This window comes from Salvelinus fontinalis, chromosome 3 (genome assembly GCF_029448725.1).
Source record: "Salvelinus fontinalis isolate EN_2023a chromosome 3, ASM2944872v1, whole genome shotgun sequence".
Lineage (NCBI taxonomy): Eukaryota > Metazoa > Chordata > Actinopteri > Salmoniformes > Salmonidae > Salvelinus > Salvelinus fontinalis.
In genome coordinates, this window is record NC_074667.1 from 22,131,180 (window position 1) to 22,157,545 (window position 26,366).

General features: G+C 43.6%; 1 protein-coding gene across 2 annotated transcripts in view; it reads left to right on the forward strand.

Moving 5' to 3' along the window:
• Window positions 1–26,366, forward strand: part of LOC129841093 (myotubularin-related protein 14-like) — a 51,031-nt gene that overhangs the window by 20,918 nt on the left and 3,747 nt on the right. The window contains exons 12-18 of one of the 2 annotated variants that reach the window (XM_055909192.1): window positions 1,724–1,800; window positions 3,473–3,509; window positions 3,894–3,964; window positions 4,382–4,440; window positions 6,519–6,657; window positions 10,811–10,990; window positions 25,307–25,471. In XM_055909192.1, coding sequence (XP_055765167.1) covers window positions 1,724–1,800; window positions 3,473–3,509; window positions 3,894–3,964; window positions 4,382–4,440; window positions 6,519–6,657; window positions 10,811–10,990; window positions 25,307–25,471 — 728 coding nt within the window. The remainder of the gene's footprint in view (window positions 1–1,723; window positions 1,801–3,472; window positions 3,510–3,893; window positions 3,965–4,381; window positions 4,441–6,518; window positions 6,658–10,810; window positions 10,991–25,306; window positions 25,472–26,366) is intronic. The other variant, XM_055909201.1, reaches the window with a different exon arrangement.

Here is a 26,366-nt window from a genome sequence, read left to right on the forward strand (position 1 = left end):
TGACATTTTTGACGAAAATATCCACAGGAAGGTATTGTTTGCCTGACTTTTTAGAGAGCTGGTAGGTACAGTGCATTGGGGAAATATTCAGATCCGCTGACTTTTTCCTCATTTTAAGTTACAGCCTTATTCTAAAGTAGATAGATTTTTTTTTGATCCCTCTACACACAATACCCGATAATGACAAAGCCAAAACAGGATTTTAATCTATCAAATGTATTTATAAAGCCCTTCTTACATCAGCTGATGTCACAAAGTGCTGTACAGAAACCCAGCCTACAACCCCATACAGCAAGCAATGCTAGAAAGGACAGAACCTAAGAAGAAACCTAGAGAGGAACCAGGCTATGAGGGGTGGCTAGTCCTCTTCTGGCTGTGCCGGTTGGAGATTATTATTTTTCCACCTAATTTATCAGAAAATTAAAAACAGAAATACCTATTTTACAGAAGTATTCAGACCCTTTGCTATGAGGCACAAAATTTAGCTCTGGTGCGTCCTGTTTCCATTGATCACCCTTGATGTTTCTGCAACTTGATTGGAGGCAACCTGTGGTAAATTGATTGGACATGATTTGGAAAGGCACACACCTGTCTATATAAGGTCCCACAGTTGACAGAGAAAAAACCAAGCCATGAGGTCGATGGAATTGTCCGTAGAGCTCCGAGACAGGATTGTGTCGAAGCACAGATCTGGGGAAGAGTACCAAAACATGTCTGCAGCATTGGTGGTCCCCAAGAACACAGTGGCCTCTATCATTCTTAAATGGAAAAAGTTTAGAACCACTGAGACTCTTTCTAGGGCTGGCCGCCCGGCCAAACTGAGCCATCGGGGGAGAAGGGCCTTGGTCAGGGAGGTGACCAAGAACCCGATGGTCACTCTGACAGAGCTTTAGAGTTCCTTGGTGGAGATGGGCGAACCTTCCAGAAGGACAACCATCTCTGCAGCACTCCACCAATCAGGCCTTTATGGTAGAGTGTCCAGACAGAAGCCACACCTCAGTAAAAGGCACATGACAGCCCGCTTGGAGTTTGCCAGAAGGCACCTTAAGACTCCTACCATGAGAAACAAGATTCTCTGTTCTGATGAAACCAAGATTGAACTCTTTGGCCTGAATGCCAAGCGGTGAAGGATGGTAGATGCAGCATCATGCTGTGGGGATGTTATTCAGCAGCAGGAACTAGGGGATGAATCAGGATCGAGGTAAAGCTGAACGGAGCTAAGTACAGAGAGATCCTTGATGAAAACCTGCTCCAGGGCGCTCAGGACCTCAGACTGTGGCGAAGGTTCACCTTCCAATAGGATGGTCCTAAGCACACAGCCAAGACAATGCAGGAGTGGCTTTGGGACAAGTCTCAATGTCCTTGTGGCCCAGCTAGAGTCCAGACTTGAACCCGATTTAAACATCTCTGGAGGGACCTTAAATTTCTCTGCAGCAACACTTCCCATCCAACCTGACAGAGCTTGAAAGGATCTGCAGAGAAGAATTTGAGAAACTCCCCAAATACAGGTGTGCCAAGTTTGTAGCGTCATACCCAAGAAGACTCAAGGCTGTAATCGCTGCCAAAGGTGCTTCAACAAAGTACTGGGTAAACGGTCTGAATACTTATTTTAAAAAATGAATAAATATAAGTATCACATTTACATGTGTCGCCTTTCGGGGCTAATTTGCGTGGAGTCTTTTTTAATGACATGTTGAAATTCTTTTAATGTATTTTTCAATAGGATGGTGCCGTCCACGCCAGCCTGGAGCCTGCTGAAATCCTCTATCTGACAATCGCCTACGACTGGTTCCTCTTTGGGTAAGGATTCACACTCCACTCACAACACCCCCATTGCTCCTTAGTAATACTGAGAGGTGCATTCACAACAGCAATCGAGGACTGTCTGAGTGGGGAGGGGAAAGCCGAAATGTGACCAGATCCAGATGTGTTTGAGATGCATAATTGAGGAAGGAGCTTTATAGGAAGGACGACTCTGAGGAGAGGGTAGAGCGGGCCAAGTTAAGTACCCTGTCGCAATTCATCTTTCCTCGATTGCTCGCCTTCTCTCTCCTCGACCTTCTCAACACATTGGAGAAGAAAGTCAGCGAGAAGGAACTTTGGACCCTCTCCTCCAATATATACGGTAGTTGAGAAGGTCGTGAGGACATAGGATGCAAGGAATGAATTGAGATGGTGCCCTCTTTCTCCCCCGCTCTCTCTCGCTCTCTCTCTCGAGGCGTTCCTTCATAATTACCGCTGTGCATCTCTCCAAAGTTTAACTCATCAAACAGAGTAAAAAAAATATTAACAAAAAACATCCCTGCCCCGGAGATGGCTCTAGAGTAATTATTCCAGGACAAACTTCTGAGACTGCGGCCAGGGAAGAGGGATAAACTGGGAGTCTCTCTCTCTCTCTCTCTCTCTCTCTCTCACTCTCTCACTCTCTCACTCTCTCACTCTCTCACTCTCTCACTCTCTCACTCTCTCACTCTCTCACTCTCTCACTCTCTCACTCTCTCACTCTCTCACTCTCTCACTCTCTCACTCTCTCTCTCACACACACCAAACCTCTCCCCTTTAATAATATCTGTAATAATTGGTCCTTTTTTACCAGCTATCAGTGTTGTGATGCAGCGTATGTATGGATTTGTGTAATCTTTCATTATGGCTTAAACTCCCATTGAGAGTTGGTTCATTTGTTGTTTTCCCTTTAACTGTAAAAGCAAAAATAATGGTCAATTCAGGTTCTAAGCTGGAGATAAGAGAGTAAATGAGTGACAACTGGACAGTTGGTTATTGATGTACTTTTTCCCCGTAAATGACATGCTCTAAGCGGTCCCCTATTTGTGCTTTACAGTCTTCTTGACTTTGACTTTGATCTTTTGAACTGTTTGAGTCAACAAGTATATAAATTGGAAAGTAAAACTTACATTGTAACCATTGTACCAGGTAACACCAGGTGCATGGAGAAAACTGTATGCTGAATAGAAAGGAACAGACATTGAGAAAGTATTAAAGGCCCAGTGCAGTCAAAGACTGTAAAATTTTGATAATGCCCTTTTTAGTTTAAGAGCTGTTTGAAAAGGCCGCCTGAAATTTCAGCCTGTTTTGGTGGGTTGGAGTTTTGGCCTGCCTGATGACATCACAAGGTTTAATAGACCAATAAGAAAGAATTCCCAACCTCTGCCAATAACTGAACATTAGCTTTCTCCTCCCCACTCAGACCACACAGTCCTAGCAAAATTCTTGCTTGAGAAATTGCTCGGAAGCTTTTTAATTTTTTTTTAACCATTATAATTGAAAGAAATCATTGTAAGGTACTTGATTGTTACCCAGAAATGTTTTGTTACTGAGATAAAAGGCTGCATTGGACATTTAAATATGTTGGTTGGTGTTGGTAGCCAATAATCATATGTAATAAAGTGTTCTTTGATTTGTTTAATGGATTCGGTGATCATACTCGTTCATCTGGTTTGTGTCTCTTCTACAGTCATATGCTGCCTGATCGCCTCACCAAAGGAGAGGAGGTCAGTTGCACTCTAACACAATATCAATGCCATGCCTTCTCTCTCTCTGTGTGTGTGTGTGCCTGCGCGTGTGTGGAATATTAAAACATTGGTTATTACTTTTCTATTTAGTTAATATGGTTATTGCCCTCAAACAGTTATAACACTGTTGCCGTCTTGAATTCGTTTTTTAGGAATTTAATAAGCCAATGTAGATATAATGGCTTGTGAAGATGAGAGTAAAATGTTATCTGATTTCTGAAACTGATATCCAATTCTCAACCTAAGTGAGTTGTTTGGGGTGTTTTTGAAAACTAGGGGGCAGCATTTTGTCATGTATTTAATTTCCTTATTTTTTTTTACACCTGTAAGACTTGTAACTTCATCTTTCATTCCTCCTGGCAGATTTTCTTTTTTTGCTTCAATTTTTTGAAGCACATTGTCTCAGAGAAGTTCTCTGCCATGAAGAAACAGAGGTGAGTGAAATGTCACAAATCAACGGAGACATTTGAAATGTATAAGTGCTTTTATAAAATATTGGCCGCCCCCAAAATGGCACCCTGTTCCCAATATATAGTGTACTGCTTTTGACCAGAGCCCTATAGGCTATGGTCTAAAGTAGTGGGCTATATAGGGAATAGGCCTTACTATACCCTTAAGCCACTCTTCTTTTTATGTTTCAACTGTAGAGTTACAGCCACTCGGGGCAATAACACTGTTCTTTCATCGTCGAAAACCGACTGTGACCTAACAGTGTTTTTTTTCTCTCACATTTCTATATTCTTTGATCTCTTTCTTTCTCTTTCCTTCCTTTTGAGCAGTGTGTCAGTCTTTCTCTCTCACTCTCTTCCTCTCTTTCTGTGTATTTCATCGTCCTTTTTTCTCTTCCACAGGAGGAAAAACTCTCATTTCAAAGACACTGATTTCACAGTGGACGACCTCTGCAAGTTGAGTGAGTTGCTTCCCTGGAGACATAGTTCATTATTAAGTATGTGTTACATGAGGATAGAGGTGTATTTCATACATTGTGAGTGCAGTGGTGGTATGTTTAAAACAAATAATTTTGCACTACAGTGCTGATATAGGCGTCTCATGTAAATGAATGTGATACATTGCACTCATGATATGTTATGAAGAAACATTTGAAAAGCTGCTAATAGCGAGCGGCATATGTCCTTTTTTTATGAATTCCCTCTATCCACTACACTTTTGATGTAACTTGATGCACTTTTATGTCTTGTCCCCTCAACATGATGCACAAAGCTTTAAACGCATAAGCCTAAATGGACATGGATATTGGCTATGAACTGTATCTGGCAAAAGGCTTATTATAGGCTATTGTTTGCCTAAAGCTAAGACATGCGCCGAATACAACAGGTGTAGACTTTACCGTGAAATTCTTACTTACAAGCCCTTAACCAACAATGCAGTTCAAGAAAGTGTTTTGAAAATATTTGCTAAATAAACTAAAATAAAAAAATTAAGTGACACAATAAATAACTAGGCTATATACAGGGGGTACCGAGTCAATGTGCGGGGTTATAGGTTAGTCGAGGTAATTTGTACAGGGGTGAAGTGACTATGCATAAATAATAAACAGTGAGTAGCAGCAGTGTAAAAACAAAGGGGGGGGTCGTCAATGTAAATAGTTCGGGTGGCTGTTAATTAAGGAGCCTTTTGGACCTAGACTTGGAGCTCCATCAACGCTTGCCGTGCGGTAGCAGAGAGAACATTCTTCCTGGATGTCAGGAAGCTTGCCCCCAGTGACGTACTGGGCCCTAAGCACTACCCTCTGTAGCTCCTTACGGTCGGATGCCGAGCAGTTGCCATACCAGGCGGTGATGCAACCGGTCAGGATGCTCTCGATGGTGCAGCTGTAGAACTTTTTGAGGATCTGGGAACCCATGCTAAATCTTTATAGTCTCCTGAGGGGGAAAAGGCGTTGTAGTGCCCTCTTCACCACTGTCTTTGTGTATTTGGACCATGATAGTTTGTTGGTGATGTGGACACCAAGGAACTTGAAACTATCAACCCGCACCATTACAGCCCCGTTGATGTGAATGGGGTCGTGTTCGGTCCTCCTTTTTCTGTAATCCACGATCGTCTCCTTTGTCTTGATCACATTGAGGGAGAGGTCGTTGTCCCGGCACCACACTGCCAGGTCTCTGACCTCCTCCCTAAGCAAGCATTAAAGTTATTTAGCCCGTCTGGTAGCCTCGCATCACTGTGAAGCTCTTGGCTGGGTTTCCCTTTGTAGTCCATAAGTTTGCAAGCCCTGCCACATCCGACAAGCATCAGAGCTGGTGTAGTAGGATTAGTAGAGCCGGTGTATTGACGCTTTGCCTGTTTGAGGGTTCGTCTGAGGGCATAGCGCGATTTCTTATAAGCGTCTGGATTAGTGTCCCGCTCCTTGAAGCGGCAGCTCTAGCCTTTAGCTCGGTGTGGCTGTTGCCTGTAATCCATAGCTTCTGGTTGGGATATGTATGTACGGTGACTGTGGGGACAACGTCCTCGATGCACTTATTGATAACGCCAGTGACTGATGTGGTGTACTCCTCAATGCCATTGGAAGAATCCCGGAACATATTCTAGTCTGTGCTAGCAAAACAGTCCTGTAGTGTAGCATCTGTGTCACTGACCACTTCCCTCTGCAAAAGCAATCATGTTCCCTCATGACTGTCACAACATCTGAAGGCTTAAAACATTCAAAACTTTCAACTCTGGCAGAAAATCCAGACATGCTTTTTTGTACAGCTATTTAATTTGATTCTTGTTTATTTTCCTTTTTCAAGCGGTTTGAGTATTTTTGTAATAGAAGAGCTATAGAAGTTTAATAAATAATAATAATTAGTATTATACATGCATATAAACCAAACGCAGGCAACTTTCCAGACAAAATTTGACAAGGCAACTAAACTTCCAAAGTGTATCTTTAATGAATCTGTGCCCTATAATTGTACTCAAATCTCTCCTCTGTAATTGGTCCTAGGGCCTGTCCGCTAACCAATGTCTCCTGTGTGATTGGTGTAGAGTCCAGGGAGTCCAGGGGCAGCGTGACCAGTTTGAGCAGTGACTTCTCTCTGATCACGGAGGACGCGGGCGGAGCCTCCAGCCTCACCAATGAGGCCGTGGACCTGTTCTCCGGCCAGCCTCTGGGAGCCTCCAGCTGGTGAGTCTTCACCGTTTCTCTGGAAGTCAGTGTGACCCCAGCTGAAACATTTCCTTTCAATTTTGAATATACCCCCATATGTATCAGGGATGTCACATGGATGAGTATTCCTTTAAAGGGTGATGGCACTTCCTGATTTGGCCTCGTTTTAGATTGGTTCATTAAGATATGCTAGCAGCCATGACTGAATTCAAACGTGAGTTGGTTTCAGTGTGTGGTTTGATGTCTCTTGTGTGTGTGTGTTCGCAGGTGGGAAGAGTTAGCTGAATGATTTAGCTAATTAGCTTCAGCCAGCTGGTGTGTGACCAGAGCAAAATTGGTTTGACTTTGGACAGCCTATCTCTGGGGCTAGTTAGGGACCGTCAATAAATTACACAATGTAAATTAGACATTTTTCACGTTGTAAGCCTTTTTAGTTTTCAAATGAACTGCTTTCAATATTTCTATGACATTTCTACAATGTGTAGTTGTTTTGAGGTTTGTAGCCCTTAACACTCCCTTTTGAAAATGGCAGATAACATGCTATACATGACATCAGAGCTCAGGGTCTCTACTTCACAGCTCTGTGTGGGCTTTGACTGACAGCTGTTCATACCCCGTGCGTGACAAGTTGCCCCCATCCCTCCCGCTAATTGGGCATTTTTGATTGTCCGAGTCAGGGGAAATGCTGTAAATTCCGAGGACTCTATGAACAGTACCAGTCAAAAGTTTAGACACACCTACTCAGGGTTTTCCTTAATTTTTACTATTTTCTACAATGTAGAATAATAGTGAAGACATCAAAACTATGAAATACACATGAAATCATGTAGTAACCAAAAAGTGTTTTCTTCAAAGTAGACACTATTTGCCTTGATGACAGCTTTGCGCTCTTGGCATTCTCTCAACCAGCTTCACCTGGAATACTTTTCCGACATATGCTGAGCACTTGTTGGCTGCTTTTCCTTCACTCTGCTGTCCAACTCATCCCAAACAATCTGTTGGGTTAAGGTTGGGTGATTGTAGAAGCCAGGTCATCTGATGCAGCACTCATCTCTCCTTGGTCAAAAAGTCATTATACAGCCTGAAGGTGTGTTTGGTGATTGTCCTGTTGAAAAACAAATGATATTCCCACTAAACGCAAACCAGATGGGATGGTGTATCGCTGCAGAATGCTGTGGTAGCCATGCTGCTTAAGTGTGCCTTGAATTCTAAGTAAATCACAGACCGTGTCACCAGCAAAGCAACATCACACCTTCTCCTCCATGCTTCACTGTGGGAACCACACATGCAGAGATCATCCGTTCACCTACTCTGCGTCTCACAATGACACGGCGGTTGGAACCAAAAATCTCAACTTTTGACTCATCAGACCAAAGGACAGATTTCCACCGATCAAATGTCCATTGCTCGTTTTTCATGAACCAAGCCAATCTTTTTTCTTCTTATTGGTGTCCTTTAGTAGTGGTTTCTTTGCAGCAATTTGACCATGCCGGCCTAATTCATGCAGTCTCCTCTGAACAGTTGATGTTGAGATGTCTGTCACCTGAACTCTGTGAAACGTTTATTTGGGCTGCAATTTCTGAGGCTGGTAACAGTAATGAACTTATTCTCTGCAGCAGAGGTAACTCGAGGTCTTCCTTTCCTGTTTCGGTCCTCGTGAGAGCCAGTTTCATAACGATTGATGTTTTATTTTTTATTATTTTTTTATCCCATTTTCTCCCCAATTTTCGTGGTATCCAATCGCTAGTAATTACTATCTTGTCTCATCGCTACAACTCCTGTACGGGCTCGGGAGAGACGAAGGTCGAAAGCCATGCGTCCTCCGAAGCACAACCCAACCAGCCGTACTGCTTCTAAACACAGCGCGCCTCCAACCCGGAAGCCAGCCGCACCAATGCGTCGGAGGAAACACCGTGTACCTGGCCCCCTTGGTTGGCGCGCACTGCGCCCGGCCCGCCACAGTCGCTGGAGCGCGATGAGACAAGGATATCCCTACCGGCCAAACCCTCCCTACCCCGGACGACGCTATGCCAATTGTGCGTCGCCCCACGGACCTCCCGGTCGCGGCCGGCTGCGACAGAGCCTGGGCGCGAACCCAGAGACTCTGGTGGCGCAGTTAGCACTGCGATGCAGTGCCCTAGACCACTGCGCCACCCGGGAGGCCCACAATTGATGGTTTTTGCGACCTCACTTGAATAAGCTTTCAAAGCTGTTGACATATTTTCCGATTGATTGACCATCATGTCTTAAAGTAATGATGGACTGTCTTTTCTCTTTGCTTATTTGAGTTGTTCCTGCCATAATATGGACTTGGTCTTTTACCAAATGGGTCTTTCTTTTGTTTTCCACCCCTGCCTTGTCACAACACAACTGATTGGCTCAAACGCATTAAGAAGGAATGAAATTCAACATATTAACAAGGCACATCTGTTTAATTGAAATGCATTCCAGGTGACTACCTCATGAAGTTGGTTGAGAGAATGCCAAGATTGTGCAAAGCTGTCATGAAGCCAAAGGGTGGCTACTTTGAAGAATCTCATATAAAATAACACCTTTTTTGGTTACTACATGATTCCATTTGAGTTATTTCATAGTTTTTATGTCTTAACTATTATTCTACAATGTAGAAAATAGTAAAAAGAAAAACCCTGGAATAAGTGGGTGTGTCCCAACCTTTGACTGGTACTGTATTTTGAAAGATGAGATGTTGAGGATTATAATAAATACCGCTTTGATGTCATATAAGCAAGCCAAACACCCGTATGTGCACTTCACATTTCCGAAATCATATAACTAATGTAATATACAGTGTCAACGTCCGTGAGGACTGTTTGATATACAGTTACAATATGACATGTGACTGGGTTGTCCTGAACAGAATGAGCCTGTTTGTTCACATTGTGATTATTATTTTTTTTTGCCACAGACCACACATCTGAAATCACTCATGATTCCATTCCTTGCACACTCAAATTACTTTCTTCTTCTCTGAATTGCATTGTGAAAACCTAAGATCGTATTTTATAATCTAGCTAATTTCGCTAGTTGGCAATAGAACAAGCTTTCAAATGCCCACCTGACCCATATTGCGATTTTATAATGGACTGTTTCTGGATTGTGTCAACAACAATAGTAATTGTGTAAAAGCGGAGGTGCAGGACTGTGTTCCAAGCCAAACAACTACAGGTGTGCTCGGTCTAGTTCTTTAACGGACCAGCCAGGAAAGCTCAAAAAAGCACCTTCTAGTTGAAGACTATAAAAGTGCATTGAAATTGCTTAGGAACTTGGGCACACTTTGGAGAGGTGTGTGGCCATTTGGAGACACCAGTTAGTCCTCTTACTCTAACCCTTGTCATTTCTTTGTCTTATGTTTTACCTACCCCGCATTTTCCAAGAATATTCTTGTCATGTTAGTGAATGTATCCGGAGTATTTTCAGATTTCTTTATCAACAAATGCGGTGAAAAGTACTGTAAATGCAAATAAAATCAGCGGTAATGTTTGGATTACGTATTGTGTCGGATGAACTGTTGTGTCCTCGCCTTTTGGTCTACTAATTTTCCAATCATCTCTAAACTGTTCCCTTTCAATTGCTACCATGGTTGTGCATATGCTTTTCATAGTTCTTCTAAGAAATATTTAAATTTAGCCCTATCCATATAGGCTAATTCCCACGAGTGTAAGGGGTTAAGTCATTGACATCTGAAGCTATTGGAAATGTAACATTGTCCCATGTACGTTGTATAGTTTACCAATAGTCTCTAACTAGCCCCATAGGGTTGCGTGCAGCTGCACTCTGAATTGATTACTTTTGTTCTGCCAGCTGTGGCCGTGTGGACAGGATTGAAACAAACCCAACCTTAATTTACCTTGTGATGCAGTCACAAACACACGAGACCGACTTTATGACAAATTATCCTATTTATACTTTTTCCTAGTCAATTCTGATAGTAGAATACGTGTTTCTGACTCATATCGATGCCACAGCCTGTTTTCTAAATTAGAAGTTGGTTTTTAGGGGCAGTTGCTCTTTAACCTAATAAAGTCCAGTATGCCTCCTCCCTGGCGTTTCTAGCTCCATACTCTTACCAACTGAGCCACAAAGGACCAAGCTGCCTTAAAATAATGGTTGGCTAAAGTCAAACTTCTCCTTTTTTGTGCCCCCACCCCAGGAGGAAGGGACACACCTCGTCCCCCCAGACGGTGCTGTGGAACCGGCCCGACCCCATGCATGAGCGTCTGGCCCATCCCCTCAGCCAAGAGGCCAAGTCTTCCAGCTCCTCCTCCTCCAACCAATCGGAGCAGGGCTTCACACGCGCCGGCAGCAGTCCCATGTCTGTGCCTGGGAGAAGGTAAGCTTCCACTTGGAAGTCAGTCGCCGATTTAGTTTGAAAGATTTATATTCTGTATTTTCTATTTATTCAGATGGACATAGTATGAAATGAATGGGGAAAGGGAGATGCAGAATAGCGGTGGGGCCGGGATTCTGCCTATATGTGCTGCAGGTGCTGATATTTGCTATACCAACCTCAAGCACAGTCGGCTGCAGTTTATGGGCTCCGACCACGATGAGGGATACCACATTTTTGTCTGCCCCTCTTTCTGTCTTTTGTAAATGAATTGACTTCATACTGTGTCTGTTTCTCTCCATGTTGCATGTTTGCCATTCTGCAATGAAAGCTGAATAACTGCATGTTAAATTAAAACTAAGAGTATGACTTTCTGCAGTGACACACATACCCTTTACAAACATACTTTATGGTCAAATATTTTCAAAAGGATAGAATGGCTTGAGACATCTGTGGCATTGTGTTGGATGACAAAACTGCACCTTTTTAGAGTGGCCTTTTATTGTCCCAAGCACAAGGTGCACCTGTGTAATGATCATGCTGCTTAATCAGCTTTTTGGTAGGCCACACCTGTCATGTGGATGGATTATCTTGGCGAATAAGAAATGCTCAGTAACAGGGATGTAAACAAATTTGTGCACAGAATCTGAGAGAAATAAGCATATTGTGTGTATGGAACATTTCTGGGATCTTATTTCAGCTCATGAAACATGGGACCAACACTTTAAATGTTGCATTTATATTTTTAGTCAGTATACATTCAATATTATTTTTGCTCTAGTTGGATGTACCTGCACCAAAACCCCAGGAGACTATTTGTTTTCAGCTCTTTTATTTCCATTACTGATCAAAAATGATCTTGTCCCTCTGCAGCAGACATACGGTGAGCAATATGTTTGGAACGAATTGAAATAAAATAACAGCATCGAATCGCAATACATGAAGAATCGTGAGAATTGCAATACATATCATATCGGCACCAAAGTATCGTGATAATATCGTGAGGTCCCTGGCAATGTCACGGAACCTCTGCCATATAACAGTTGTATTTTGAAGCGGAGCCCATGTTCTCATTTGTTTTTATGTAGTTAGAAACACTAGATTCTGCTATTTCTGATCATGTAAAGAAATAACGAAATCAGACCAGGATGAACCTCTGCAGAATTATTTGAGAAAATTGCCTTTATTTTATCCATGTGGGATGTGATCACACTAGAGGTCGACCGATTATGATTTTTCAACGCCGATACCGATTATTGGAGGACCAAAAAAGCCGCCACCGATTAATCTGGCCGATTTATTATTTAAGAAATTATATTTATTTGTAATGATGACAATTAAAACAATACTGAATGAACACTTATTTTAACTTAATATAATACATCAATCAAATCAATTTAGCCTCAAATAAATAATGAAACATGTTCCATTTGGTTTAAATAATGCAAAAACAAAGTGTTGGAGAAGAAAGTAAAAGTGCAATATGTGCCATGTAAAAAAAGCTAACGTTTAAGTTCCTTTCTCACAACATTTTTTTTAATTTATTTTTATTTCACCTTTATTTAACCAGGTAGGCTAGTTGAGAACAAGTTCTCATTTGCAACTGCGACCTGGCCAAGATAAAGCATAGCAGTGTGAACAGACAACAACACAGAGTTACACATGGAGTAAACAATAAACAAGTCAATAACATGGTAGAAAAAGAGAATCTATATACAATTAGTGCAAAAGGCATGAGGTAGGCAATAAATCGAATAATTACAATTTAGCAGATTAACACTGGAGTGATAAATCATCAGATGATCATGTGCAAGAAGAGATACTGGTGTGCAAAAGAGCAGAAAAGTAAATAAATAAAAGCAGTATGGGGGGTGAGGTAGGTAAATTGGGTGGGCTATATACCGATGGACTATGTACAGCTGCAGCGATCGGTTAGCTGCTCGGATAGCAGATGTTTAAAGTTGTTGAGGGAGATAAAAGTCTCCAACTTCAGAGATTTTTGCAATTCGTTCCAGTCGCAGGCAGCAGAGAACTGGAAGGAAAGGCGTCCAAATGAGGTTTTGGCTTTAGGCTTGATCAGTGAGATACACCTGCTGGAGCGCGTGCTACGGGTAGGTGTAGCCATCGTGACCAGTGAACTGAGATAAGGCGGCACTTTACCTAGCATAGCCTTGTAGATGACCTGGAGCCAGTGGGTCTGACGACGAACATGTAGCGAGGGCCAGCCGACTAGGGCATACAGGTCGCAGTGGTGGGTCGTATAAGGTGCTTTAGTAACAAAACGGATGGCACTGTGATAAACTGCATCCAGTTTGCTGAGTAGAGTATTGGAAGCTATTTTGTAGATGACATCGCCGAAGTCGAGGATCGGTAGGATAGTCAGTTTTACTAGGGTAAGTTTGGCGGCGTGAGTGAAGGAGGCTTTGTTCCGGGATAGAAAGCCGACTCTAGATTTGATTTTGGATTGGAGATGTTTGATATGAGTCTGGAAGGAGAGTTTGCAGTCTAGCCAGACACCTAGGTACTTATAGATGTCCACATATTCTAGGTCGGAACCGTCCAGGGTGGTGATGCTAGTCGGGCGTGCGGGTGCAGGCAGCGAACGGTTGAAAAGCATGCATTTGGTTTTACTAGCGTTTTAGAGCAGTTGGAGGCCACGGAAGGAGTGTTGTATGGCATTGAAGCTCGTTTGGAGGTTAGATAGGACAGTGTCCAGGGAAGGGCCGGAAGTATACAGAATGGTGTCGTCTGCGTAGAGGTGGATCATGGAATCGCCCGCAGCAAGAGCAACATCATTGATGTATACAGAGAAAAGAGTCGGCCCGAGAATTGGTGGTCCCGTGTGGCTCTGTTGGTAGAGCATGGCGCTTGCAACGCCAGGGTTGTGGGTTCGATTCCCACGGGGGGCCAGTACAAAAAAAAGTATGAATGTATGTACTTGTAAGTCGCTCTGGATAAGAGCGTCTGCTAAAATGACTTAAATGTAAATGTAAATTGAACCCTGTGGTACCCCCATAGAGACTGCCAGAGGACCGGACAACATGCCCTCCGATTTGACACACTGAACTCTGTCTGCAAAGTAGTTGGTGAACCAGGCAAGGCAGTCATTAGAAAAACCGAGGCTATTGAGTCTGCCGATAAGAATATGGTGATTGACAGAGTCGAAAGCCTTGGCCAGGTCGATGAAGACGGCTGCACAGTAATGTCTTTTATCGATGACGGTTATGATATCGTTTAGTACCTTGAGCGTGGCTGAGGTGCACCCGTGACCGGCTCGGAAACCGGATTGCACAGCGGAGAAGGTACGGTGGGATTCGAGATGGTCAGTGATCTGTTTGTTGACTTGGCTTTCGAAGACCTTAGCTAGGCAGGGCAGGATGGATATAGGTCTGTAACAGTTTGGGTCCAGGGTGTCTCCCCCTTTGAAGAGGGGGATGACAGCGGCAGCTTTCCAATCCTTGGGGATCTCAGATGATACGAAGGAGAGGTTGAACAGGCTGGTAATAGGGGGTGCGACAATGGCGGCGGACAGTTTCAGAAATAGGGGGTCCAGATTGTCAAGCCCAGCTGATTTGTATGGGTCCAGGTTTTCCAGCTCTTTCAGAACATCTGCTATCTGGATATGGGTAAAGGAGAAGCTGGGGAGGCTTGGGCGAGTAGCAGCGGGGGGGGCGGGGCTGTTGGCCAAGGTTGGAGTCGCCAGGTGGAAGGCATGGCCAGCCATTGAGAAATGTTTGTTGAAGTTTTCGATTATCGCGGACTTATCAGTGGTGACCGTGTTATCTAGCCTCAGTGCAGTGGGCAGCTGGGAGGAGGTGCTCTTGTTTTCCATGGACTTTACAGTATCCCAGAACTTTTTGGAGTTAGAGCTACAGGATGCAAATTTCTGCTTGAAAAAGCTGGCCTTTGCTTTCCTGACTGACTGCGTGTATTGGTTCCTGACTTCCCTGAACAGTTGCATATCACGGGGGCTCTTCGATGCTATTGCAGTTCGCCACAGGATGTTTTTGTGCTGGTCGAGGGCAGTCAGGTCTGGAGTGAACCAAGGGCTATATCTGTTCTTTGTTCTGCATTTTTTGAACGGAGCATGCTTGTCTAATATGGTGAGGAAGTAACTTTTAAAGAATGACCAGGCATCCTCAACTGACGGGATGAGGTCAATATCCTTCCAGGGTACCCGGGCCAGGCCGATTAGAAAGTGTTTCAGGGAGCGTTTGACAGTGATGAGGGGTGGTCGTTTGACCGTGGACCCGTGGCGGATACAGGCAATGAGGCAGTGATCGCTGAGATCTTGATTGAAGACAGCAGAGGTGTATTTGGAGGGCAAGTTGGTCAGGATAATGTCTATTAGGGTGCCCATGTTTACGGATTTAGGGTTGTACCTGGTGGGTTCCTTGATGATTTGTGTGAGATTGAGGGCATCAAGCTTAGATTGTAGGACTGCCGGGGTGTTAAGCATATCCCAGTTTAGGTCACCTAACAGAACAAACTCTGAAGCTAGATGGGGAGCGATCAATTCACAGATGGTGTCCAGGGCACAGCTGGGAGCTGAGGGGGGTCGGTAGCAGGCGGCAACAGTGAGAGACTTATTTCTGGAGAGATTAATTTTTAAAATTAGAAGTTCAAACTGTTTGGGCATAGACTTGGAAAGTATGACAGAACTTTGCAGGCTATCTCTGCAGTAGATTGCAACTCCTCCCCCTTTGGCAGTTCTATCTTGACGGAAAGTGTTATAGTTGGGTATGGAAATCTCAGAATTTTTGGTGGCCTTCCTAAGCCAGGATTCAGACACGGCAAGGACATCAGGGTTGGCAGAGTGTGCTAAAGCGGTGAGTAAGGCAAACTTAGGGAGGAGGCTTCTGATGTTGATATGCATGAGGCCAAGGCTTTTTCGATCACAGAAGTCAACAAATGAGGGAGACTGGGGACATGCAGGGCCTGGGTTTACCTCCACATCACCCGAGGAACAGAGGAGTAGTAGGATGAGGGTGCGGCTAAAGGCTATCAAAACTGGTCGCCTAGAGCGTTGGGGACAAGGAATAAAAGGAGCAGATTTATGGGCGTGGTAGAATAGATTCTGGGCATAATGTGCAGACAGGGGTATGGTGGGGCACGGGTACAGCTGAGGCAAGCCCAGGCACTGGGTGATGATAAGAGAGGTTGTATCTCTGGACATGCTGGTCTCAATGGGTGAGGTCACCGCATGTGTGGGGGGTGGGACAAAGGAGGTATCAGAGGTACGGAGAGTGGAACTACGGGGTCCATTGCAAACCAAAACAATGATAACTAGCCTGAACAACAGTATGCAAGGCATATTGATATTTGAGAGAGACATACAATAAGGCATAAAGTGATTGCAGGTCATGATTTTTGAGAGCTAGCTAAAACAACAGTTGAGATAACAGCAGCTAGTCAGCTAACACAGCAACAGAAGGTAAAAATGGCGACGACTGGGCAGAGAGGGTCGGATTAACTACACACAGATCCTGAGTTAAGGCACAGAGCCGACAGATAAAACACAAATAAACAGAATGGAGTACCGTGAATTAATGGACAGTCAAGCAGGCATCAGCTATGTAGCCAAGTGATCATAGTGTCCAGGGGGCAGCCGTAGATGGAGCAGTGAGGCCTCCTCTAAGCTAGCACGCGTTTAAAGTTAGTAGCCCGGCGGGTGGTCTGCTCAGACGGAGGGGGTCTGCTCAGACGGAGGCCGGTTGAGGGCACGTCTGCAGACCAGACGTGGTTGTGTCGACAGAGAATCCAAGCCGGATAACGATGGCGAACATGAGAACATATGAACAGCTCGTGGTTCCCTTTAACACGAGTCTTCAATATTCCCAGGTAAGAAGTTTTAGGTTGAGGTTATTATAGGGCTATTTCTGTCTATGCCATTTTGTATTTCATATACCTTTGACTATTGGATGTTCTTATATGCACTTTAGTATTGCCAGTGTAACAGTATAGCTTCCGTCCCTCTCCTCGCCCCTACCTGGGCTCAAACCAGGAACACATCGACAACAGCCACCCTCGAAGCATCGCTCCACAAAAGCCGCGGCCCTTGCAGAGCAAGGGGAACAACCACTCCAAGTCTCAGAGCGAGTGATGTTTGAAACGCTATTAGCACGCACCCCGCTAACTAGCTAGCCATTTCACATCGGTTACACCAGCCTCATCTCAGGAGTTGATAGGCTTGAAGTCATAAACAGCACAATGCTTGAAGCACAGGGAAGAGCTGCTGGCAAACGCATGAAAGTGCTGTTTGAATGAATGCTTACGAGCCTGCTGTTGCTCAGTCAGATATCATAGACTTAATTATAACATAATATCACACAGAAATACGAGCCTTAGGTCATTAATATGGTCAAATCCGGAAACTAGCATTTCGAAAATAAAACGTTTATTCTTTCAGTGAAATATGGAACCGTTCCGTATTTTATCTAACGGATGGTATCCCTAAGTCTAAATATTGCTGTTACATTGTACAACCTTCAATGTTATGTTATAATTATGTACAATTCTGGCAAATTAATTACGGCCTTTGTTAGGAATAAATGAACTTCACACAGTTCGCAATGAGCCAGGCGGCCCAAACTGCTGCATATAACCTGACTGCTTGCACGGAACGCAAGAGAAGTGATAAATTCCCTAGTTATAAGAAATTCATGTTAGCAGGCAATATTAACTAAATATGCAGGTTTAAAAATATATACTGGTATATTGATTTTAAAGTAAGGCATTGATGTTTATGGTTAGGTACATTGGTGCAACGACAGTGCTTTTTTCGTAAATGCGCTTGTTAAATCAAGACCCATTTGTCGAAGTAGCTGTGATTCAATGAGAAATTAACAGGCACCGCATCGATTAAATGCAACGCAGGATACGCTAGATAAACTAGTAATATCATCAACCATGTGTAGTTAACTAGTGATTATGTTTGTTTATTATAAGATAAGTTTAATGCTAGCTAGCATCTTACCTTGGCTTCTTGCTGCCCTCGCGTAACAGGTAGTCAGCCTGCCACGCAGGCTCCTCGTGGAGTGCAATGTAAGACAGGTGGTTAGAGCGTTGGACTAGTAACCGGAAGGTTGCAAAAACGAATCCCGAGCTGACAAGGTAAAAATCTGTCGTTCTGCCCCTGAACAAGGCAGTTAACCCACCGTTCCTAGGCCATCATTGAAAATAAGAATGTGTCCTTAACTGACTTGCCTAGTTAAATAAAGGTGTAAAAAAATCGGCAAATCGGTGTATCGATTTTGTTATGAGAAGTTGAAGTCGGCCCTGATTAATCGACCATTCCGATTAATCGGTCGACCTCTAGATCACACCATCACGCGCTGAATTCTCTCCTTTCGAACTCGCCACCAGTAATTTGGGCTGAAGACAGCCTACTAGTTAGTGATTTGTAGTTTTTGTAGAAAACCATAATTTATTAGCTAAATATAAGGGCATATAAATATATTTACCTTTTTCAAGGTCAAGAAAAAAACATAGATTCCCCCAGGATAAATGTAAAAAAGAAAGTGTACATTTCTGTGACGATAGACAATAGCTGCTCAAGGACAGAACTACACACATTTAAATGGAGAGAATAAATCCATTAAAAGCATTTCTGTGAATCTTTGTGATTTACAAGGACAAGTTTGATGTCAGACAACAATAGAATGTTCATGATTTAATGCCGCCTCGACATTACGGCTACAAGCTGTAGGCCGACCTTTACAGCAATCATGACTAGGTCAGTTGAAGGAAATTAAAGTTTAGTCTTTGATACCGACAACACCTTTCAGATATAAAGAAAAGGCCGAAAGAAGTTGGTGGCATGCTGAAGGTGGCGGGTTTTCGCCTCCCCTGGTGAGACATTGTGGTGAGGCTGTGTTTTCAGTAGTGTGTGTGTGAGACGGTTGGTCTCACAGTACAGCTTGATTACACCCTTCTCTGTGTATGTGTGTCTAGGGCTGTGGCGGTCATGATATTTTGTCAGCCGGTGATTGTCAAGCAAATAACTGCCGGTCTCACTGTAATTTACCGTTAATTAGTATAAACACATTTAGCATCTCCTGGCTTCCACGCATAGCCTACAAGACACTGATTCAGAACTTTGGAACATCTACATTTTAAAAAAAAGTCTAATAAATCCATGTAATATAGAGTACACCATCACAATAAATCCCGCTACCAAAACCAGCGGGCTCTCCTTCACTGCAGCCAACGTGAGTAAAACATTTAAACGTATTAACCCTCGCAAGGATCCAGGCCCAGATGGAATCCCCAGCCGCGTCCTCAGAGCATGCGCAGACCAGCTGGCTGGTGTGTTTACGGACATATTCAATCAATCCTTATCCCAGTCTGCTGTTCCCACGTGCTTCAAGAGGGCCACCATTGTTCCTGTTCCCAAGAAAGCTAAGGTAACTGAGCAAAATGACTACCGCCCCGTAGCACTCACTTCCGTCATCATGAATTGCTTTGAGAGACTAGTCAAGGACCATATCACCTCCACCCTACCTGACACCCTAGACCCACTCCAATTTGCTTACCGCCCCAATAGGTCCACAGACGACGCAATCACACTGCACACTGCCCTAACCCATCTGGACAAGAGGAATACCTATGTAAGAATGCTGTTCATCGACTACAGCTCAGCATTTAACACCATAGTACCCTCCAAACTCGTCATTAAGCTCAAGACCCTGGGTCTCGACCCCGCCCTGTGCAACTGGGTCCTGGACTTCCTGATGTGCCGGCCCCAGGTGGTGAGTGTAGGTAACATCTCCACCCCGCTGATCCTCAACACTGGGGCCCCAAAAGGGTGCGTTCTCAGCCCTCTCCCGTACTCCCTGTTCACCCACGACTGCGTGGCCATGCACGCCTCCAACTCAATCATCAAGTTTGCAGACGACACTAGAGTGGTAGGCTTGATTACCAACAACGATGAGACTGCCTACAGGGAGGAGGTGAGGACACTCGGAATGTGGTGTCAGTAAAATAACCTCACTAAATGTCAACAAAACAAAGGAGATGATCGTGTACTTCAGGAAACAGCAAAGGGAGCAGCCCCCTATCCACATCAACGGGACAGTAGTGGAGAGGGTGGAAAGTTTTAAGCTCCTTTGCGTACACATCATGGACAAACTGAAATGGTCTACCCACACAGACAGTGTGGTGAAGAAGGCACAACAGCTCCTCTTCAACCTCAAGAGGCTGAAGAATTTCGGCTTGTCACCAGAAACACTTACAAACTTTTATAGATGCACAATTGAGAGCACCCTGTCGGGCTGTATCACCGCCTGGTACAGCAATTGCTCTGCCCATAACCGTAAGGCTCTCCAGAGGGTAGTGAGGTCTGTACAACGCATCACCGGGTGAAAACTACCTGCCCTCCAGGACACCTACACCACCCAATGCCACAGGAAGGCCAAAAAGATCATCAAGGACAACAACCACCCGAGCCACTGCCTGTTCACCCCGCTACCATCCAGAAGACGAGGTCAGTACAGGCGCATCAAAGCAGGGACCGAGAGACTGAAAAACAGCTTCTATCTCAAGGCCATCAGACTGTTAAAGAGCCACCACTAACATTGAGTGGCTGCTGCCAACATACTGACTCAACTCCAGCCACTTTAATAATGGAAAGGTCGCACTTTAAACAATGCCACTTTATATAATGTTTACATACCTTACATTACTCATCTCATATGTATATACTGTGCTCTATACCATCTACTGCATCTTGCCTATGCCGTTCGGCCATCACTCATTCATATATTTTTATGTACATTTTCTTATTCATTCCTTTACACTTGTGTGTATAAGGTAGTTGTTGTGGAATTGTTAGATTACTTGTTAGATATTACTGCATGGTCAGAACTAGAAGCACAAGCATTTCGCTACACTCGCATTAACCTTTTATGGCTGCAGGCCGGTGTCGGGCTCAATATGACAACAGCCCGTCCAAGTGCAGGGCGCGAAATTCAAAAGATATATTTTTTTTAAATATTTAACTTTCACACATTAACAAGTCCAATAGAGCAAATGAAAGATAAACATCTTGTGAATCCAGTCAACATGTCCGATTTAAAAAAACAAAAAAAATGTTTTACAGCGAATACACCACGTATATTTGTTAGCTCACCACCAAATACAAAAAAGCAGACGTTTTTCACAGCACAGGTAGCATGCACAAAACCAACCAAACCAACCAAGAAACTAAGAAAAAACTTCATCAGATGACAGTCTTATAACATGTTATACAATAAATCTGTTTTGTTTGAAAAATTTGCATATTTGAGGTATAAATCATAGTTTTACATTGCAGCTACAATCGGAAATAGCACTGAAGCAGCTAGAACAATTAGAGACCAAATTGAAGTACCTAAATACTCATCATAAAACATTTATGAAAAATACATGGTGTACAGCAAATGAAAGACAAACATCTTGTGAATCCAGCCAATATTTCCAATTCTTTAAGTGTTTTACAGCAAACACAATATAGCATTATATTGGCTTACTACAATAGCCAACCACACAGCTACATTGATTCAAGGCAACAGTAGCGATAGCAACAAAACCAGCAAAATATATTAATTATTTCACTAACCTTCATAAACTTCATCAGATGACAGTCCTATAACATCATATTACACAATACATATATGGTTTGTTCGAAGAATGTGCATATTTAGAGCTGAAATCCGTGGTTATACATTGTGAAAAATTACATTTTTCCCAAAATGTCCGGATATATTTCTGACACTCACCTATTCTGACCAAATAACTATTCATAAACTTTACTAAAAAATACATGTTGTATAGGAAATGATAGATACACTAGTTCTTAATGCAATCGCTGTGTTAGAATTCTAAAAAAACTTCAGTACGACATGCAGCTTACGTTATAGCGAGAGAGCGCCCAAAATCTGGGCGCAAACTAATAGTAAACATGTTCGACAGATATATGAAATAACATCATAAATGGGTCCTACTTTTGATGATCTTCCATCAGAATGTTGTACAAGGGATCCTTTGTCCAGAACAATCGTTGTTTGGTTTTAGAATGGCCTTTTTCCCTCTCGAATTACCAAGCAAAACTAGCCAAGTGGCGCTAAGCTGTCCATCGTCACCAAACGCAGAGATGGCAACACGCCTAAACTCCCGGAAAAATTTCAATAATCGGATAAAACTATATTGAAAAAACACACTTTACGATGATATATCATATTTATCAAATAAAATCAAAGCCGGAGATATTAGACGTCTATAGTGAATGCTTTTCCGAAGCCAATACTGTTGACCTTTATGCGCTTCCTGAACAAAGGAATTCGGGGGTCATGTCATTCCAAGCTCTCTATTTTGACCATAGAAATACCTAGAAACCCCATTTCACCTCTCACAGCCTATTGACATCTATTGGAAGGCGTATGAAGTGCATGTATACTAATAGATTTCAAGCACATTTATAGGCAGACCCAGGAACAGAGCCTCGATTTCAGATTTTTCACTTTCTGACAGGAAGTTTGCTGCAAAATGAGTTCTGTTTTACTCACAGATATAATTCAAACGGTTTTAGAAACTTGAGTGTTTTCTATCCAATAGTAATAATAATATGTATATTGTACGAGCAAGAATTGAGTACGAGGCCGTTTGAAATGGGCACCTTTTATCCAAGCTACTGATTATTTCCCCTGCAGCCATAAGAAGTTAACATCTGCTAACCATGTGTATGTGACAAAATTTGATTTGATTTATTTTAGACAGAAAATGTAGTCTCTTTCAGAAGAACACTGAGTTGTACTTATGTTAAGCCCTGATATGGCTATGTGATATGACTGTGGGCTACACTAGTACATTTAGCGGACAAGAATTGCTTAGAATTCCGTGGCATTATTTGTATTATTTTATACTATGAAGAATACAGTTGAACATGGCTTAATAAAATAAAAGGTATATTTTCTCCAAACGATTTCAAAGGAAGTGCGCACATGCGGCTTTTCTGTGTTGAGCAGTTAACAAAGAAACAGGTCCTCTTATATGCTTAATTTAGAGTTATTTATCCAACTGTCGTTGTGATTCAAACATTGGCTATGTTTTGATGTTTGATATATTGGAAGGCTACATGATAGGACTCTTAATGATTTGAAAATAGCTTCAAGCTGCACACACTTCATCAGTCTCTCATTCACAATTTGGCAAGCACTTGATAATATTTTCACCAGGCCTCGAATTTCCCAGGGGCATCCCTCTTGTGTGGCCGTAATGCCCCCTAAAAAAATGCATGCCTTTTGCTGAATAGAATAGGCTAATTATAATTCCCTTCTGCCAGCTGCCGTGCTCCGAAGCACCTCTCACTCACATGGCTCGCCCAGATGGAACCGATCACGTGACGGGCATTGGCTACTTCTCTCAGGCATTTCAGCTAAGAAGTAGGCTACAAGTGAATGAAGACAGACACATCGGGGATGCAAGCATTCCTCTTATCAAATTCCTTGCCGCATATTGAAGATGTTAGAACTGTCCACATTTAGCTTTCTTATTGTCAGCCAACAACATGAGTGGGCCTAACGAATAGCAAAAGCACTAGCCTATGTCAGTCTACTATCCCCCATAGTACAAAAGTTTACTTATTCTATTGGTCAATTTGTCCTTCTGTGCAAGAAATAAATAAACCAAACATATTCTGGGACAGTTGTGGGATGCGATAGATCCCAAATGAATACAACACGGCTGATCATTTTTTCCCCGCATTATAGTTGCAGCAATGCACACATGGCAGTAGGCTATAAGTGCAAAGGTTCCAAAATGCAATGAATTAGCGGGAAAACACTTCTCGAAAGTGACGGCAAATACGATCATGCATGTAAAGCTTTATTATAAAGGTGCATTTTTATGGTGAAAAGGATCTTCCCCAAACTTGAAACTCACGTCCTGCGTATGTATGCTAGTTAGGCGCTACACCGTTTGTGATGCGGATTAATGTGCTTAATTTTATTTGACCACTAGTTGTGATACAAACCTTATCAAAATACAGGCATATGGGCTAGGACACATGAGGTGTGATGAGGCTATGATTTGAAAATGAGGCTATGATTTGAAAAGTCGCAACAACAAAAAAGGTATGCCCTGTTTCTTGCCTTCCTGCACAAGCTGGACATCATTCACAAGTGAGGGGCTAATATTGTCACCCATCAGACTATTCTTAATGTTGTCTTTACATATACTAAATAATATGTGTGATATTAGTTTTGATTTGGAATGGACCATTATCATGCACCTGTCTCGAAACAGGGCAATGGGGGAAAAAAATACATGTCATCTATGCACTTAATATGGAAATTAGGGACGCGTTTCCCATGGTTCATTTTCATGCCAGGTAGGCTATACTCCTGTTGTAAATCGAAGCAATGTGCTTAATATTAGGAAAATTGATAGAGTAGGCCTAGCCTATAGAAAGCTGATGGGATCCTCTTTTTAAGAGGCCATCAAAACTCTGTTTCCTACCTAATGGCATAGCCTATAGAAATGTTGGCTCATGGGCTCTAATGAAGTGTTTGATTAGATTTTCGATTACATTTGCATTGATGTCCGAGTGATTTAGAGGGACAATAGTGCTGAGTACTAGGCAGGAAGCAAGTTTGGAAGGCTACTAATGAGCAGCATCAGAGCTTGAAGAAGCCTAATTTCCGTGACTAAATGGTCACATGGATTTTGACTGCCGTCATGACTCATGACCGCCGGTGTGGCGGTAATACAGTCACTGTAACAGCCCTGTGTGTGTGTGTCTCACCGGTCTATTAGTACAGCTCTTTACTCCAGAGCTCCTTGTTCGTTTTGCCCATGACAATGGAAGGTGCGTTGGTGTTTTGGTATTTGGTTCAAACTCTATTCGTTGTCATTCCACTGACATTGGGGTATGCAGTATGTGTAATGTCAATATGACGTTTCTATGCATGTTGACTTGCCTTGTTAATTCCCCCTGAGCGGATTATTCTAGTTGTTTTGGATTGAATTGACGTGAGTGTTGTTCCTTGACCGTTGACTTTTGCCACTGAGGTCGCGTCACTGTGCCGTGAAGCCCCCCCCCCCCCCCCCACTGACCTCGCAGCTCTTGGCTGGGTTCTCTCTCGTCTCTCACCTTTCTCCCAATTGAATTCCCTTATTTTTTCCCCCTCTCCTTCTCTCTCTGTATTCGCTGCTTTCCCTGCTCTCTCCATTCTCTTTTTCCACGATTTCTCTCTCTGCACCTCCCATCTCCCACTCTCTTCCCTATCATTCTACCCCCCCCCCCCCCCCCCAACCTTCTCTCTCCACCTCTACTCTGGCCAGGCTGGCGGCGGAGTACGCCCGATCCGGCTCCTCCCTCTCCACGGACTACGGCAGCTGGCAGCTCGTGTCGGGCTGCGGCTCCATCCACGACCATGGCTTGGTCGCCGCCGCCAACGACTCGCCCCTCCCCTTTAGCTTCCAGGACGAGGGGCCCAGCGGACGCATGTGAGTCTACGGGCTGCGTCACAAAATAGCACACAATCCCCTATGTAGTGTACTACTTTTGACCGGGGTTAGGTAGGCTGTGGGCTATGTAGGGTATAGGGTACCATTTGGGACGCACACACGGATCGCATTACGATTCTCGACCTTTCTCCCGGACATGTGCACTCGTTCACCCCCCCCCACCCCTCGTGCATTGGATTGGTGCAAGCATGGCTGGAGGGGGTTATCACCATATTGCTCACACCAGTGTATTCCTTTTAAATCCACGAGGGGGAATGTACGAGTGCCCTTCGGCGTAGTGGTCGAGAATCGGACCGCAGCTACGCACACCTCTAACCCTCAGGAATATTTCTTTCTCTCTCTTTACCTCCTCTCTTCTCCCCCTTTCTCCCATATTTATTCACCTCCTTTCTCTCCCCCATTCCTTTGTGGAAGATGAGGTGGGGGCAGGGCTCAGTGGGTGGAGGCTGGGGCCTCCTGTTGGGCTGGTCCACTGTTGTGTGTGTGTGTGTGTGTGTGTGTGTGTCACACACCTGCAGGGTTGGATAGAGTTGGTATGTGTTTGAGTGACAAAGCAGAGAAAGAGTCTGTTCTGGAGGATGTGTGCGTGGGTACCTGGTATGTGTCTGTTTCTACACTTGCACAACAGTGTTCGGCAGACTGTTTAGGCAGTCTTCGTATATACACACCGATTGCCTGAGCTCTCTCTCCGCTCTCCATCATTCTCTGTCCCCTGCGAACTGGAGGTTTAAGTACAACCGAAAGAGGGGAACGAGGGAGGGAGTTTCTTTATCGTTCATCTCTTTTTTTCCCCTCTAGACTGCCTCTCTTCCCAGTCTTTCCATTTCGGCTTGATCTGGCTGCCAAATTGAGTGTGTTCCGAGAACAAGGCGGC